General features: G+C 43.6%; 1 protein-coding gene across 1 annotated transcript; it reads right to left on the bottom strand.

The window, feature by feature from the left end:
* Positions 1–4,050: 4,050 nt before the first annotated feature.
* Positions 4,051–18,048, bottom strand: LOC120915644 (nicotinamide N-methyltransferase-like). Its single transcript, XM_040326314.1, has 3 exons — positions 17,823–18,048; positions 6,702–6,909; positions 4,051–4,668 (listed from the first exon to the last, which is right to left on the bottom strand). Exons 1-3 carry the CDS (start codon positions 17,977–17,979, stop codon positions 4,251–4,253), a joined length of 783 nt encoding a protein of 260 aa, XP_040182248.1. The 5' UTR covers positions 17,980–18,048; the 3' UTR covers positions 4,051–4,250.
* Between the last annotated feature and the right edge of the window lie 1,159 nt (positions 18,049–19,207).

Genomic DNA, 19,207 nt, shown 5'->3' on the forward strand with positions numbered 1-19,207 from the left:
GCGGCAGAAGGCAATGCAGGATTTCTACAGAATTGCCGGATTCCCACGCACCGTCTGGGCCATTGATTGCACACATGTGGCACTACGGTCCCCCCGTGCCACAGAGCACATATACCGCAATCGTAAGCAGTGGCATTCCATCAACGTACAGGTGATAGCCGATGCCCAATGCCTCATATGGCACGTCCATGCCAAACACCCTGGGGCCAGGCACGACAGCTACATATACCGTCAAAGCAACATCCCAACAGAATTTGAACAAAACGTGTACAGGGACAGCTAGCTGGTTGGTGAGTGACATGGGTGTCAGGCATGACTGTCCGCCCCCATGATGCAGACATCACGAGGGGCACATGCACGACTAACATCCTCCTGTCTTTTCCCTTCCAGATGACTCTGCATATGCACTTGGGCCCCATCTCCTGACTCCATACCGGAATCCCCAAACCAGAGGCGAGAGAAGATACAATGCTGCACACATATGCAGTGGTGGAGCGCACATTTGGCATCCTGAAGTCCCGTTTCCGATGCCTGCATAAGTCCTGGGGGGCCCTGTTGTATTCTCCAAACTTTGTGTTCCAGATCATCGGTGCATGTTGTGTGCTGCACAACTACGCCATGAGGAAGGGCCTGGAGATTGACATATGTGATGACCTGACCCCCGAGCCACACAGCCCCCCCCTGCCCGAGGCTACCCCGTCTGCTGAAGGAACAGCAGTCAGGAGTTGCCTCGTGGAACGCATCTTTGCACGTTAAACACACACATTCATCATGGCACATGGACAATGCACGCATGCACACCACTGTGGTCCCTAGCTTACACACACCACATCCACCTCACATTGGTTTAGCCCAAGTCCACTGCGCGGGACTTGGGAGCAGCAACGCCACGCCAAGGCCCCAATGATGTTGCTGTCCATTCATACCACATTCACACGGTTGTGGGGATAACCTCTCCCTGACGATCCAAGGTGACACGCCTTGCTGGCAGGAATGTCACACACACATACACACACACCAGTCACACTGTAGCATCACCGGGCAAACCCTGCCCCTGCAAACTGGTGTCCAGTCACCACTGCTGCACTCCTGACCGTGTGCAGTGACTAAAAAAAAATAATATAGGGATCATGCCCACGGCACATACATCTGTGCACGTCAAAAATAAAAATAATAAAGCTCATACTCTGAGCTGCACTCGTCCAGAGGAGAGTCATTTGCCCTCTCGTGGGCCAGGCCTTGTGCCAAGGGTTCGCTCCTCAATTGTCTTGGCGACGACTCGAGTGGGGCATCATGAAGAGGTTCATCCCCTGGCCTGTCGCTCCTGGAGCTGATGGCAGATGTTGCCTGCATACCCTCCAAGGCACACCAAGTAGCTTTAGGTGCAAACTACAGAGCACACGTGCAGTACACACCAAGTAGCTTTAGGTGCAAACTACAGAGGACACAGGCAATACACCACGTGAGAATACTGCAGCTAGCACAATCAATTGCCTGCCAGTAAATTAGGAAAAACTGATCTAGCTAAACTATACAGTGTATAAATATATATAATAATATATATATATATAAGGGCGTGACTACACGACAAGCTCTCTTGCACCAAGGCTGGTATTTACCCGGGACTTACAAAACAGGGGATAGTGATTTGCTGACATCCTCCCTGTGTGAGCTGATACCATTCTTTTGAGTGACAAGCCTTTTATGATTTTAAAGCGTGTAAGCATATGTGGGCAGCAGGGGTTTATTATTAAAAAATAAAAGGGTTTTACACTATATAGTCTCCCTTTCTCTCCCTGCATGACCGTTGTGCTGCACCAATATTTCAAGGAAACATTTCTTTAAAACTATTGAGAGACAAGCAGGAGGAGAGTGATTCAACACCAGGATCCCATCACTGCTGACATCCATCCAATCCTCTGAGGAGACGAGCTGAGATCCAGTACTTATTATGCTGTCTTTCACCTAATATCTGGTGAGTACATTACCTATAGGGGGAGGATAGCAGTGTGAAGCATACAGCCCTGTAGTGCTTGGAGAAGATTTGATCTACATTATCTGTTTCAGCAGTGATATGTGAATTGACACTTCATCACACACACAGCTTCGTTTTTGATTGAGCTGTTCATTCAAAGAGACTGATACTAGTTGCCAAACAAGTGTTTTGACCTTGAGAGCTTCTCTATCAGCTTATTTAGGTTATGAGATTTTTGGACTCATGAGTCATGGCAGTGACCAAAAAGCGCTGTTAATATTTTATTCAGTTTCCTCTGATAACACATATATTTTTTAGTAATTGTTGATTTTATAATAGCTGCTATATACCTTAAAAAATAAAAAATAAATAAAATTGTTCCGTTTGATTATACCATTGAGCGCTGGGATTAGAGTGATTTTAGGATTATATCTGATATTTTTTGTATTGTATAAATATATGTACAACACCTGGGATGTATATATATCCTCTACACACTGTGGGCCAGATTCAGAAAGAGATACGACGGCGTATCTCCGGCGCTTTTTCCGGCGTAAAGTTACCCCTGCTATATGAGGGGTATGGGTATGTGCGGCGTATCCTATGTTAAGTATGGCCGTCGTTCCCGCGCCGAGTTTTGAAATTTTTACGTCATTTGCGTAAATGTCGTTCGCGAATACGACTGGACGTAATTTACGTTCACGTTGAAAGCAATGACGTTTTGCGGCGGATTTTCGAGCATGCGCACCGGGATTTTTTTGACGAACGGCGCATGCGCCCTTAAAAAAAAAAACGTCAAATACGCGGGGTCAAGACAAATTTTAATTAAACACGCCCCCTACATCCCCATTTGAATTACGCGGCCTTAGGCCGCAACACATACGTTACGCCGCCGTAACTAAGGGCGCAAGTTCTTTTTGAATACAGAACTTGCGCCCAAAGTTAGAGGGGAGTAACGTATCGGAGATACGTTACGCCGGCCGGACAGATACGCTCAGGTATCTGAATCCGGCCCTGTAACTTTAACTGACTAGCCTGCCTGCTCTATCTACCTAGAAAAAAAGACACTCTCTCTCTCTCTTTCTCTCTCTCTCTCTCTCTCTTAGACAAATCTCTAACCACCGCTGCAACACACTACACAAGGCCGACCTGCAGGCGGCCTTTTATAGTGTGGGGCGTGTACTAAACCCCTGAGCAATAATTGGCCAAAGCCACCCTGGCTTTGGCCAATTATGGCTCTCCGTTTTTTTGTGCGCTGTGATTGGCCAAGCATGCGAGTCATAGTGCCAGCCAGCAATGCCGCAGTGAATTATGGGCCGCGACGCGCCACTCGAATTTGGCGCGAACGGCCCGTAACGTTCGTATTTCGACGAACGATCGAACATGGGTTCGACTCGAACACGAAGCTCATCCCTAGTGAGAACCCCTGAGTAGTAAAAATGTATCTTTTTTTTTCAATTTCAATAAATTTTTATTGAGATTTTAAGTAGGGTTACAACAATTACATAAGCATCAAAAGTAACAAATGCCCCTAGGGGCGACTCACATCATTTTGCGAACATAGCAGAAAATTACAATGAAAACAATAATAACCAATCCCGGAGAGGTAATTCAAATATTAGGACTGCCTGAAAAGCAGACTAGAAAGGGTACATAAAAGATCTAACAGATGTGTAGTGACAATACCCTGTAGAAAAGGGCCTAAAAATGTATCTTATGCTCTCCCTTCAAGGGACCACAACCCAAATAAAGGGGAAAATATACCTGTCATCCACCAGGACCCATCCCTGCTGCCCTGTACAACACTTATTAATTTAATCTCCCTATATATTATCTCCTTATAAGCAATTAATAATGTTTAAGTATTGAACCCGATAATGTTAATTTTTTTATGTTTTCTAATATATTATCTGTGTGTTGTATCTGATATTGTACTTTTATATAATCGTTATCTATATTCTGATGAAAGGGACACTGTAAATGTCCTGAAATGCATTGGTTGTCAAGACAAAAAAATATATTTGTTTTTATAAAAGGTTTACAATATTGTTTCAAGACAAGCCAACATACATTTATATTCTGAATAATCTTTATTAAGATAGCGACATTTGTTAACACAACTTAACAAAAAATAAAGCAAACTAACATTGCTGACTTTAGCATACCTGCTGTGATTACTGACTGCCATTGGTAAGTCAATGCATAATTTTATTTGTTGCCTGTAGATTGTTTGTAACATTTAGACACTGAGATGAATGCTATTGGCTCCAATCATCTACTCTCCTTTGCGTCCTACAAGGAATATAATAGCGCTATAATCAACGAGATCGCTGACATTGCGTCTCCTCTGCACTGCACAGTAATCAATTACTAAACCCACCTTACCAAAGGCGTTTTTCACAAAGTCCTCATTATATTTAAAAAAATTGATCCGTTCCTCTCCAACAATCCCATAGGTTGCATCTAACATCCCAATGAGTACCAGCTGGCCTCCGGGTTTTAACAGTTTTAAGATCTTTTCCAGATTCCTCATGTAGTCGTCTTCATTTTTACTGATAGCTTCCAGTATCCACGCACTGACAATGCAATCAGCAAGTGGTAATAACACCGGGGAAGTTATGTTTTCCTGTTTAAAATCACATTTCAAAATTTGTTTGATGGATGATTTTAGGTGCATTTCTTTCTCCTGATCGCTGTAAAAAAAAAACATAATATGAATATTTCAGGAAAATTTCCAATATAAGTAAGAATTTACTTTTGAAGTGTGATGAGCAATTCTGCGTACCTGTACGTCCCCTTTAACAATGCGTGCGGCCATCGGTGTCCCACGATCGGGTCACAGAGAGGCAGAACAGGGGAATGCCTGTGTAAACAAGGCATTTCCCTGTTCTGCCTAGTGACAGGACACTGATCGTCTGCTCCCTGTAATCGGGAGCAGTGATCAGTGTCGTGTCACAGTAAGCCCAGCCCCCACACAGTTAGGCCCCATACACACCATAGAATCTATCCGCAGATAAATCCCATCAAATGGGTTTCTGCGGATAGATCCTATGGTGTGTACACTCCGTCGGATATTTATCCGCAGATAAATCTCCCCTGGGATGGATTTCCAGCAGATGGATATTTGCTGACATGCTCAACAAATCCATCTGCTGGAATCCATCCCAACGGATGGATCCGCTCGTCTGTACAGACTCACCGAATCCATCCGTCCGAAGGGATCCCCCGCATGCGTCGTAATGATTTGACGCATGCGTGGAATTCCTTATATAACAGCGTCGCGCCCGTCGCCGCGTCATAATCGCGGCGACGGCGCGACGCGTCATCGCCAGAGGATTTCCGCGCGGATTTCAATGCGATGGTGTGTACACGCCATCGCATAGAAATCTGCTGAAATCCTCGAGAGGATTTATCCGCGGATACGGTCCGCTGGACCGTATCCGCGGATAAATCCTCTCGTGTGTATGGGGCCTTAGAATCACTCCCTAGAACACACTTAACCCCTTCCCAGACCTCTAGAGGTTAACCCCTTCACTGCCAGTCAGATTTATGCAGTAATCAGTGCATTTGTATAGCACTGGCCGCTGTATAAATGTGAATGGTCCCAAAATAGCATCCAAAGTGTCCGATCTGTCCACCATAATGTCTTAGTCACGATAAAAATTAAGATAAAAAACCTTCTGCGTGTAGCAGGCCCCCTAGCCAGGGTTTGGTGCTACCACTAGGCAAACTAGGCAGCCGCCTAGGATGCACTGCTTCCTAGGGGCGCCAGGCTGCTGGTTTTCCTTTGCATCTGTATGCTCTGCAGGCTGCAGCATGTAATTAACTCAGTCTCAGGTAGCTGCTCCGTCCAACCGGTAGTGTAATTAGAGGCGCAGTGCAGCACTGAAACCAGCGCTAGAGGAAGCAGAGCTGATGCTTCCTGTATAGCGCTGCCTCCTATCACATGGGCAGGGCAAAGGGGGTGGAGTCAGGGGTGAAGCCAATTGGGGCGTATTTGACTGGACCTCTTATTTAAACTCTGTAAATATGCTTTTTACAGCATAGCGGATAAGAGCCTGAATAAAAACATTGTAAGGAGCTAAGAGCTCCATCTGCTGGCTAAAAACTTAAAATACAATATTTCAAAGTTAAAGGATCACTAAAGAAAAAAATTGTTTTTGCTGAAATTACTGTTTACAGGGTATAGAGACATAAAAGTTAACTGATTCCTTTTAAAAATGATTAAAAATAGATTAAATTCAATCATATAATGTGCCTGTAGTTTCACTTTAGTTTTTAAACTGGTTTCATGTTTATGTGAAGTGTTTTGTTTTTAAAATGAATCTGATTGGTTCTGTTAAGTTTTAGACACACAGTAATGACAGCTTAGACCATCGTGAAAAGCTCCCAGTATGATGTTTATAAGGAGCCAGACAACCTGGAAGTGTGGAGATCACAGCAGTTTTACAGCAACATCAAAGCAAAAACGAGCAATGAGGACATGAAACCAGTACTGCAGTAAGGTAAAGGAAGCTATTTAGCTAAAAAAAAAAGATTCCTTTAGTGACCCTTTAACTGACTTAAAACATGAAAAAATGTTTGAATATAAAACAAAATAATATATGAAATACACTAAAAAAAAATTGAAGTTCCCTTAAGATACTATCTTCTGCAACCTACTATGTAACCTAAAATGCAAAAGTCAAAAAGTGAGGACTGTGAAAGAAAAGTGGGGACAAGTCACCTCGTTCCTTCGAACTCAGCTGCGGCTGATGATGTATGCGACCAATCATATGCTCCGGTACGGTCATGTAGCCATCTGGTCAGTTCCATGATACATCTCTCTTGAAATTTTAATATGACTATATATTTGAAGGTATTGGAGGCAGAAAAGAGTTGGTGAATGATAGAACCAAAGCTGATGTCAATCAAAAATGTACCCTCAAGTCGACCTGCAGGGATAATACAGATGTGTTATTTTTCCCTACTGCCAAAAAAGAGATTTAATCTCCAATCTCCAACCAATATTTCCTATGGCTGTGGGATTGGCTGCTAGGCCCAGCCACCATTATATGTGACATTAATCTCCATATATGAAAGTGCCAAATGAGCAAGGAGCTGAGATGTTATGCAGGTTAGGTTAGTGTTAGTATAAAGCAGTGGCACTGGTGACCGCTCCATTAGGGGCACAGGGGCACCCCCCCCCTATCCATGGGCCCGGTCCCCTAATCTACATGTGGGGTGCCAGAGGCATAGATTACAATGGGGTTGTGTTTTTTTTAAGCACGTGATTAGAGCCTGAGGCTCTAATTGCTTCAATAAAAGGGTGTGCTCGAGCCGCAGAGCACTGCCAGTTGTGTGACAATGATTCTCCTCTCGGACAATCAGGAAGTGGGTCTTAAGACCCCTTTTCCCGATTGGCCAAAAGTAGAAGCGATACTATTGGCCTAGGAGGAGGAGGGAGGAGACACACAGCTTCCATGAGGAGATGCAAGAGAAGCCCCCGCCCAGAGGGAAGCACTGCTCGTGCCATAGATAAGGTAAGTGTGGGGCCGACCGTTGGGAGGGGGTGTGATTGACCCGACTGACCACTTCAAAGGCTTATATACACATTTTTGCAATAAAAAGTGTATGGGGACGGGAACTGGTACTGCCCCAGGGGATATGTATCAATGCAATAAAAAAGTTTTTAAAACAACTGTTTTTTCAGGAGCAGTGATGTTAATAATGCTTAAAGTGAAACAATAAAAATGAAATGAATATTGGTGGGTGTAATGGCGCTAAAAACACTAGAAAAAACTTAAAAACAATAAATGATCCTCATCACTCGACCCATAAAATAATGGAGAAAGTTTCTTGGTAAATGCTCCAATGAATGTGAATAAATGTGTCCCACTCTTGGCGAATCCTGGAATACCATCCAGCATCAACAAAAAATGTGGAGGGTATTAATAGTGGCAAATAATAACAAATGATAAGTGAACAAACTGTGCCAAGCCAATGCACAATGTTGCATCAATACAATCAAAAGTGAGATATTTGGGTAACCAAATAAACATCAATATTAATGAAAAAACGGAAATCCAGTATATAAAAAACACCAAAACACAAAAGTCAAATAAAGTGCAGCGTGCAATAATTATAGTGTAACAAATTCCAAAGTGATCCGAAGTAGTTTAAAACAACATGCAAAAATTAAGCATGAAAATAAATCTATTGTGAAAAAATGTCCAGTGAAATGAACAATGTTACATTAATAACAATGTCTCTAAAATTCACCAATAGAGGTTAAAAATAAAAGCACAGTGATAATGGTAAAGTGTCACAGTGCATATAAGGTGAAGAAAAAAACAATCATAAAAAATGTTCAGTGAAAAAGATAAGTGCTCCAAATCGCAAATCTTTAAAATCCACAGCGTTCAGTGATCAATCCTGGATATGCATGCAAGCTTAGAACTTCCACCATCAGGATTCCCAGAAGTGTCCAACAAACTAGGTGTTCCAGCCCCTTACCTCAGAGCGGCTTGTATTTAAGCCTATATAGATGTCTCACAGGCAGTCAGCTGTTCATCCAGCTCCACAATCCCACGACCCAGTCACGGATGGTTGCAGTCTCTCAGAGGGAACATAAAGCAAGGGGAGCCTCCATGGTGTAGTAACATCAATGCATTTTATTGAAAACAAATAGACACTCACATTTCTAGTAGTACAAAGTCGGCGTGTGTAAATCTTTGTGTCTCCCGCTCTGCGGCCGCGAGCGGGTGACGTCACCAGCAGCTCCTCCACGTCCTCACGCGTATCGCAACTGATTCACGTTGCTTACTCATAGGATGGAGAGCGGCTGGCATACAGGTGACTTTTATAGCGCCGGGCGGCGCCCTAATACAATTGTATTAGGGCGCCGCCCGGCGCTATAAAAGTCACCTGTATGCCAGCCGCTCTCCATCCTATGAGTAAGCAACGTGAATCAGTTGCGATACGCGTGAGGACGTGGAGGAGCTGCTGGTGACGTCACCCGCTCGCGGCCGCAGAGCGGGAGACACAAAGATTTACACACGCCGACTTTGTACTACTAGAAATGTGAGTGTCTATTTGTTTTCAATAAAATGCATTGATGTTACTACACCATGGAGGCTCCCCTTGCTTTATGTTCCCTCTGAGAGACTGCAACCATCCGTGACTGGGTCGTGGGATTGTGGAGCTGGATGAACAGCTGACTGCCTGTGAGACATCTATATAGGCTTAAATACAAGCCGCTCTGAGGTAAGGGGCTGGAACACCTAGTTTGTTGGACACTTCTGGGAATCCTGATGGTGGAAGTTCTAAGCTTGCATGCATATCCAGGATTGATCACTGAACGCTGTGGATTTTAAAGATTTGCGATTTGGAGCACTTATCTTTTTCACTGAACATTTTTTATGATTGCTTTTTTCTTCACCTTATATGCACTGTGACACTTTACCATTATCACTGTGCTTTTATTTTTAACCTCTATTGGTGAATTTTAGAGACATTGTTATTAATGTAACATTGTTCATTTCACTGGACATTTTTTCACAATAGATTTATTTTCATGCTTAATTTTTGCATGTTGTTTTAAACTACTTCGGATCACTTTGGAATTTGTTACACTATAATTATTGCACGCTGCACTTTATTTGACTTTTGTGTTTTGGTGTTTTTTATATACTGGATTTCCGTTTTTTCATTAATATTGATGTTTATTTGGTTACCCAAATATCTCACTTTTGATTGTATTGATGCAACATTGTGCATTGGCTTGGCACAGTTTGTTCACTTATCATTTGTTATTATTTGCCACTATTAATACCCTCCACATTTTTTGTTGATGCTGGATGGTATTCCAGGATTCGCCAAGAGTGGGACACATTTATTCACATTCATTGGAGCATTTACCAAGAAACTTTCTCCATTATTTTATGGGTCGAGTGATGAGGATCATTTATTGTTTTTAAGTTTTTTCTAGTGTTTTTAGCGCCATTACACCCACCAATATTCATATCTGTCTTGAGTGTGAGAACACTTTTCGTCGTGGCTGCTATTTTTTATTTATTTTAATTTTATTTTAGTTCCCTTTGAGTTTAGAATTATTCTTTATTAGGTGGATTTGCGCATTGGTTCCCCCTCTCATTATAATAAAAATGAAATATTCCTTTAAATATCATGCCTGGGGGGTCCCCTTAGTCTGCCTGTAAAGTGGAGCATATGTGTGATGTGTAGAACAGTGCTGCAGCAAAATTACATTTCTAAAGAAAAAAAATTAAATGACTCTTGCTCGTGGATGTAATATATTGCCGCCTCCCGGCAATACAGATAAAAAAAATCAAGGACAAAAATGCCTGGGGGGTCCCCTTAGTCTGCCTGTAAAGTGGAGCATCTGTGTGATGTGTAGAACAGTGCTGCAGCAAAATTACATTTCTAAAGATTTTTTTTTTTTATTAATCTTGCACGTGGATGTAATATATTGCCGCCTCTCGGCAATACAGATAAAAAAATCAAGGACAAAAATGGTGTCCGCTCGTCATCCCCATTTCATACCAGGCCCAAAGGTATGTATTTTAAGGGAAACTCCACGCCAAAATAAAAAAAAATAAAAATGGCATGCCCCCCCCCCCAAATCCATACCAGACCCTTATCCAAGCATGCAGCCTGGAGGTCAGAATGGGGGACGGACAAACAAGCGCCCCCCCCCTCCTGAACCATGTCCCCATGTTAATGGTGAAAACCCTGGCCATTGGTTGTCAGGGTCTCTGAGCGGTGGGGCATTCACATACCCCTATGTGAATTGGTAGGGGTACATTGTACCCCTACCCCTTCACCAAAAAAGTGTCTTAAGGGGAAAACCCCAATAGACAGTTTTTGACAATTCCTTATCTAAAAAAAAAATTGTCCCCGCGATGTACATTCATCGTCAATCACGCCGCCTAATGGACCCAAAAAAAACGCTGCCGACTGCTGACTGCTGTCTTTTCCCTTTGGCAGCTCATATATAGGCAGGGCCACCTACTGAAGTAACCGGATAACCCTGCCCCGTCTGACGTCACATGATGTCAGAAGGGGCGGGTCACTCTGTTACGTCACCCGGTCGCCTCGCCCTTGCCTCTATAACAGCTGTCACAGAGACAGCAGTTGCTGGGAGGCCTCCCATTGAGGTAGAGATAGACAGCAGAGAAGGGGCAGATGACAAGCAGGCAGTTTTTTAAAAACACATGATTAGAATCGGAGGCTCTAATTGGATTAAAAAAGGGTGGGCTCGGGGTGCAGAGCACTGCCCCCCCCCGAGCTCACACACTTGTGAGACATTAGCGAATTAATATTCGCTAATGTCTTCCTACTTCCCCTCTGACCAATCAGGAAGTGGGTCCTGAGATACGATTGGTCGGGAGTCTTAGGACCCGACTCCTGTTCGGCCGGCAGGAGAAACAACTCCCCCGGTGGTAGCAACAGTGGCGCCCGGATTCAGCAGTGCATCACCACTTCATCCTCCTCCCTGCACCTCTACCACATACCGCAGTATAAGGCAAGGCGATGGATCGCTTGTGGGAGGGTGCCGGTAGTACAAGTGGATCGCTGCCTATTGAGCGTGGTGGGGGGGGGGTGTAGTGTGAGTGGATCGGCGCTTTGACCGAGTGCGAGTGAGGGGGCCAGGTCTGTTTGCCACCCCCCCTCCAAATTTGTGTCACCAGCTAAAACTGATATAAAAGGGTCATCGGGCGATTTGCAGAGACATAAGCACTTTGCTCTACATTTGCTCTGATTATTTAAAGATAGAACACAAGTATGATAATGTCTGTGAATTAACAAGCAAATACCGTACAAAAAAAGTGATAATATAATGAAAAAGAGTGACACATTTACCCAATAAATGAGAAACAATTCATTATTATATAGTGCAAAATATATAAGGAAATAGTGCAGCGCAATATAAAAAATGAAAAAGTGCAATAACAAAGTAATTATACGATAGTAAATTACTAATAATAATAAATGCAGAAAAGTCCAAAATGTGAAAAATTCCAAAGGAACAGTGTGACAGCCACTCCAAATCTTCACTGGTGACTTAAAGCGGTAGTTCACCCTCACTGACATGATTTTACCATCGAGACAGGCATTGTAGCGCGAGCTACAGTATGCCTGTCCCGATTTTTTTAACCCCGGACTCACCTTGTAATCGTACATTATAGATTTCGGCTCCCGCGGGGAATGGGCGTGCCTATGGAGAGGGAGGATGATTGATGGCCGGCCCTGGCACGTCACTCTCCCCGAAGACAGCCGGAGTAGGTCTCGGCTCTTCACGGCGCCTGCGCACAGGCTATGCGCAGGCGCCGTGAAGAGCCAAGCCTATTTCGGCTATTTCCGGAGAAGCGTGACGCGCCAGAGCCGGCCGTCAATCACTTTCCGTCTGGATTGGAACGCCCATTCCCCGTGGGCAGACGGAATCGTCTAGGTCGGATTAAACAGTGAGTACGGGGATAAAAAATGTAAGACCGGCATACTGTAGCTCGCGCTACGATGCCGAATTTTATGATAGAATAAAAAAAAAAAAAAAAAAATTTTATTCTAGGGTGATCCCCCGCTTTAAGTTTCAAACACAGTGATCCCTCCACCGTTAAGAATGGCTACTCTCACCTTAGGATATGGACCCCTGTTTTACCAGGCAGTCATACCAGCAGAAATCAATAAACAGATTGGTGCGATGTGTGAATGGCAGACTTCTTAAAGCGGAGGTTCACCCAAAAATCTAACATTACATTCAGTATTCCTCAAACATGTACAGTATGCCGGTGTTTTTTTTGGGGGGGGGGTGTACATACGGTATTATCTGTATTTTCCTCCTGGCTTCCGGGTACTCGCTCCCGCGGGACTGGGCGTTCCTGTGCAGTGCCGCAATGTCATCTGGGACTTCGCCCATATGATTGGCGTGCCTGAGAAAAACTCCCCCCGGCGGATAAGGCGACTTTCCGAAAGTAGCCGAACCGCGAGCCGGCTCTATACGATATAGAAATTACCATGGATAAAAGTGAGTGAGACACAGTGCAGCTGGTGCTCCACATCACATCTAGCTGCATTACGCTTGATTCCTTAGTGCCAAGGTCTCGGCACTTGCACAAGTGGCTTTTGTTTTTAATCTGTTTTACAATAAATCGCAGAACTTCACTATGGCCCTTTTTTCTTCATTTTATCCATGGTAATTTCTTCTGTTGGAGTCCATTCCTGGCCAGTCCCATCCAGGTACCAGTATAGACCTTAGGCCACCAACTGTACTAAAGCTTTACCTGATCCTTTTTTCATACGAAGGGTCATGGTGGTCTGGTAAGTAGGTACTTACCTCTATCTTTCACCGGGTGTCGCCAGTTTGATATCTGTTCCGTGGTGATGGTGTCTACTCTCAAGTCAACCATTTGATGCATGGACTTACCAATGCTTATTATTTAGTGACCATTGCTGCATTTTTTGGACCTGTTTGCACCTATTTGTTGATGTTGTCATTATATTAGCACTTGCACTTTAAATCACTATTATATTGTTGACCTTATAGTTAAAGCGGATGTGTCACTAAAAAAAAATATTAAAAGCCAGCAGCTACAAATACTGCAGCTGCTGACTTTTAATATTAGGACACTTACCTGTCCTGGAGTCCAGCGCCGTCCACAGCAGAGGATGAGCGATCGCTCGTCTCTCTGCTGCTCCCCCCGCCATCCTCAGTGAGGGAACCAGGAAGTGAAGCGCTCCGGCTTCACTACCCGGTTCCCTACGGCGCATGCGCGAGTCACGCTGCGCCGCTGATTGACTCCCGCTGTGCTCTGGGAGCCGAGTGTTCCCAGAGCACAACGGGAGGTGACGTCATGCCCGGAGAAAACCCGAAGCTCTGTGGCCGGAAGTGGGTGCAAATACCAGGTATCTGCACCCCCCTCCCCCCTGAAAGGTGTCAAATGTGACACCGGAGGGGGGGAGGGTTCCGATCAGCGTGAGTTCCACTTTAGGGTGGAGCTCCGCTTTAACTACTTGCCGACCGCCCACCGTCGTTATACGTCCTCACTTTAGAGATGAATATCTCGGTAACGGTAGCAGCTGCTGCCACAATCGAGATATTCATCTCTTCTGTGGGCGGCCGTGTTAACGATAATGGCGGTCTCCGCGGCGAATTCGCCGCGAGATCGCCGTTATCGGTGGCGGGAGAGGGCCCCCCCCCCTCCCGCCGCTCTCCCGCGCCCTCCGCCGCTTACCGTAGCTGTCGGTAGCGGCGGAGGAGATCGCGACCATCCGGCAGCTGAGCGGGGACGAGACTGAAGGAAAAATCTCCTTCGCCCGTCCCCATAGCTCCGCTGGGCGGAAGTGACGTCAAAACGTCAGTCCCGCCCAGCGTCTTAAAGAAACATTTTTTTTTTGTCATTTGAAAAAATGACATTTCCAAATTTTTTATTTTTTTTTGCATTTAAGCCCAAATATGAGATCTGAGGTCTTTTTGACCCCAGATCTCATATTTAAGAGGACCTGTCATGCTTTTTCCTATTACAAGGGATGTTTACATTCCTTGTAATAGGAATAAAAGTGATAATTTTTTTTTTTTTTTTTTCAGTGTTAAAAATTCTAAAATAAATAAAAATAAATGCGAAAAGCAAAAAAAAAATTTTTTAAAGCGCCCCGTCCCGACGAGCTCGCGCGTAGAAGCGAACGTATACGCGAGTAGCGCCGACATATGAAAACGGTATTCAAACCACACAAGTGAGGTATCGCCGCGATCGTTAGAGCGAGAGCATTAATTTTAGCCTTAGGCCTACTCTGTAACTCAAAAAATGCAACCTGTAGAATTTTTTAAACGTCGCCTATCAAGATTTTTAAGGGTAAAAGTTTGACGCCATGCCACGAGCGGGCGCAATTTTTAAGCGTGACATGTTGGGTATCATTTTACTCGGCGTAACATTATCTTTCACAATATATAACAAAATTGGGCCAAATTTATTGTTGTCTTATTTTTTCATTTAAAAAAGTGAATTTTTTCCAAAAAAAGTGCGCTTGTAAGACTGCTGCGCAAATACGGTGTGACAAAAAGTATTGCAATGACTTCCATTTTATTCTCTAGGGTGTTAGAAAAAATATATATATAATGTTTGGGGGTTTTAAGTAATTTTCTAGCAAAAAAAAATGGTTTTGTCTCGTAAACACTGACTCTGAAAAACAGGCCCGGGGCTAAAGTGGTTAATATATTGTTTCAAGCTAGAATTTGGAATTTATTTATCACCTACTATTAGCGCCCCCTTATTATTATACACCCCCCACATTGCCAAAGTTGGTTTCAAAACACTTTAGGGGAGCAGCTTCTTTAATATATTTTTATTACCATAGCGCAGAGTTCTCTATTCATACATTTATACAGTAATCAGTGCATATTTATAGCACTGTTCAGTCCCAAAATAGTGTCAAAAGTGTCCGAACTGTCCACCGCAATATCACATATCCAAAAATTGCAGATAACCGCCATTACTAGTAAAAAATAAAAATAAAAAATAAATTCATAAATGTATCCCCTATTTTGTAGGCGCTATAACATTTGCGCAAACCAATCACTATACGCTTTTTTTTTTGTTTTTTTTTATTGGATATTTTTTATAGCAAAAAGTAAAAAATATTGTGTTTTTTTCAAAATTGTCAGACTTTTTTGTTTATAGCGCAAAAAATTAAAACCACAGAGATGATCAAATACCACCAAAGGAAAGCTATTTGTGGGAAAAAAAGGACGTCAATTTTGTTTGGGAGCCACGTCGCACGGCCGCGCAATTGTCATTCAAAATGTGACAGTGCTGAAAGCTGAAAATTGGCCTGGGCAGGAAGGGGGTGAAAATGCCCGGTATTAAAGTGGTTAAAACACTGGCTAGGCACATAGTTAACCCTTTGATGGCCCCTGATGATTAACCCCTTCCCAGACAGTGTCACTAGTACAGTGACAGTGCATATTTTTCACACTGATCACTGTATTAGTGTCACTGGTCCCCAAAAAGCGTCAAAAGTGTCAGATAGTGTCCGACTATCTGCCACAATATCGCAATCCTGCTTTAAGTCGCTGATCGCCGCCATTACTACTAAAAATAAAAATATCCCATAGTTTGCTATAACTTTTGTACAAACCAATCAATATACATTAAAGCCCTGTACACACGATCGGTCCATCCGATGAAAACGGTCTGATGGACTGTTTTCATCGGTTAACCGATGAAGCTGACTGATGGTCAGTCGCGCCTACACACCATAGGTTAAAAAAACGATCGTGTCAGAACGCGGTGACGTAAAACACAACGACGTGCTGAAAAAAACGAAGTTCAATGCTTCCAAGCATGCGTCAAATTGATTCTGAGCATGTGTGGATTTTTAACCAATTGACGTGCCTACTAACGATCGTTTTTTTTCTATTGGTTAGGAATCCATCGGTTAAATTTAAAACAAGTTGGCTTTTTTTAACCGATGGATAAATAACCGATGGGGCCCACACACGATCGGTTTGGACGGATGAAAACGGTCCATCAGACCGTTCTCATCGGTCTAACCGATCGTGTGTACGCGGCCTAACTGGGATTTTTTTGACCAAAAATATGTAGCAGAATACATATTGGCCTACATTGATGAGGAAATGTTATATTTTTTCAATTTTTTATTAAATATGTTTTATAGCAAAAAGTAAAACATATATTTTTTTTCAAAATTGTCGGCCTTTTTTGTTTATTGCGCAAAAAAAAAAACTGCAGAGGTGATCAAATACCATCAAAGGAAAACTATTTGTGGGAAAAAAAAGGAAAATTTCTTTGCATCAGGCTGTCACTACTGACCTCTCCACCTCAAGTTGGAGTTGGTACTTTCTCTAAGCTTATCCTGGACTTGCTTGTAAGTCCTAATCTGTGCCGTCGTATCTATGCGACTGATTCTTAGAATCAGTTACGCATAGATATCCATTCGATCCGACAGGCGTAAGGCTCTTACACCGTCGGATCGTAACTGCATTTTTTTTTCCCGCTAGGTAGCGCTTTCATAGTTTTCCGCGTCGAGTATGCAAATTAGCTAGATACACGAATTCCCGAACGTACGCGCGGCCGACGCAGTAAAGTTACGACGTTTACGTTAGGCTTTTGCCCCTGCTATATGAGGCGCAGCCAATGTTAAGTATGGCCGTTGTTCCCGCGTCGAAAATGTATAAAATTACGTTGTTTGCGTAAGTCGTCCGTGAATGGTGCTGGATGTAATTTACGTCCACGTCAAAACCAATGACGTCCTTGCGACGTCATTTAGCCCAATGCACGCCGGGAAATTTTAGGGATGGCGCATGCGCAGTTCGTTCGGCGCGGGGACGCGCTTCATTTAAATGAAACACGCCCCCTACCCGGCCGAATTTGAATTCCGCCGGGTGTTTTACGCTACGCCGCCGCAACTTTACAGGCAAGTGCTTTGTTAATAAAGCACTTGCCTGAAAAACTTGCGGCGGCGTAACGTAAATGAGATACGTTACGCCCGCCCATTTTTGTGCCATTCCAACAAGAATCTGCCCCTAATTGCCCAAAAGTAGACTTCATTAATCTAATTATACAACTTCAGAGGGCGATTGGTTGCTCCAGAGGAAGCCCAAACTTTTTTTAATTTGTATAATATAAGGATGTTGATCTTTGTTATTTAATTACAGACTATTTTATGTACATCAGTGATGTAAAATCTCAATCAAATCCTTTTATCGCAGATTGTAACGCAACAAAATGTGGAAAAGCCCAAAGTGGCGTAAATAATTTTTCCTTCGAAATAGATATTTTTTTTAACAAAATTTGTCTTTTTTGTTAAATATATTAATCTATGCTGTACATACCGGTGCTGAGCTGATAGTAAAGATTCGCCATTGGAAATTTTATAGAATCCTCTGCAAAGACCATGTCCTCCTTATTAGAGAAATACATATCAAGATGACTTCTGGAATCCATCCCATGTACATGATAGAGTTTAGGTGTTGTGGTTGTGGAATCCATCGTCCAGCAATGCTAAACAAGCCAAACTGTCCCTTTTTGACTTCTGCTTTCCACTAAACATTACTAATATTGGAGCTCATTTTAAAGTCAATCGAAATAAGGTTCTAGCAATTTAATTCAATATCTTCATAATTATATTTACAAAGGAGTCATGGGGATACAGCAGACTGAGGCATGATTGCCATGTGAGTTTGCATATGGTAAATGGTGTTTAAATAAGTTATTTCAAGAAAGAAAGAAAGAAAGAAAGAAGGAAAAAAATAAATGAATTTACAACTATTTATTTCAGTCAAAACAAAAACAGGGCTGGCATATTCGTACAAGCGATAAAAATCAACATACCGTATATACTCGAGTGTAAGCCGAGTTTTTCAGCACTTTTTTGTGTGCTGAAAATGCCCCCCTCGGCTTATACACGAGTCACCTTTTTGCGCCTGATCTCCCGGACTTTGGGGACCAGGTACTGGCCGGCCGTAGGTCCCCTGTGTAAAGTTTGTTGTCTAGGAGACCTACGGCCGGGGAGCACCGATTTTTCAAAGCCGGGCACCCCTTCCATAGACTCCCATGTTAAATGGTAATTTTTATGGTGATTTTGGGGACCCGGTACTGGCCGTAGATCCCCTGGACCTGGAACTTGGAACACATAAAGCCCCATTTCTCCTCTACAAGTGTGCAAAGTTTGTTGTCTAGGGAACCTACATCTGGGGAGCACCGTTTTTTCAAATCCGGGCGCCCCTTCCATAGACTTCCATCTTAACCACTTTCCGCCCGGTCCATAGGGGATTTACGTCCGGGAAGTGGTTCTGAAATCCTGACTGGACGTCCATGGACGTCCTGCAGGATTTCAAGCCGCGCACGGCTGTGGGGGCGTGCAGCGCGGCGATCGGTGATGCGGGGTGTCAGTCTGACACCCTGCATCTCCGATCTCGGTAAAGAGCCTCTGGCGGAGGCTCATTACCACGTGATCAGCCGTGTCCAATCACGGCTGATCACGATGTAAACAGGAAGAGCCGTTGATGGCTCTTCCTCACTCGCGTCTGACAGACGCGAGTAGAGGAGAGCCGATCGGCGGCTCTCCTGACAGGGGGGGTTTGCACTGATTGTTTATCAGCGCAGCCCCCTCTCGGATCGCCACACTGGACCACCAGGAAAGCCCACACTGGACCACCAGGGAAGGGCAAAAGAAAAAAAAAGGGGATAAAAAAAAAAAGTCAGTGGAAAGAAAAAA

Source organism: Rana temporaria, chromosome 10, assembly GCF_905171775.1.
Source record: "Rana temporaria chromosome 10, aRanTem1.1, whole genome shotgun sequence".
Lineage (NCBI taxonomy): Eukaryota > Metazoa > Chordata > Amphibia > Anura > Ranidae > Rana > Rana temporaria.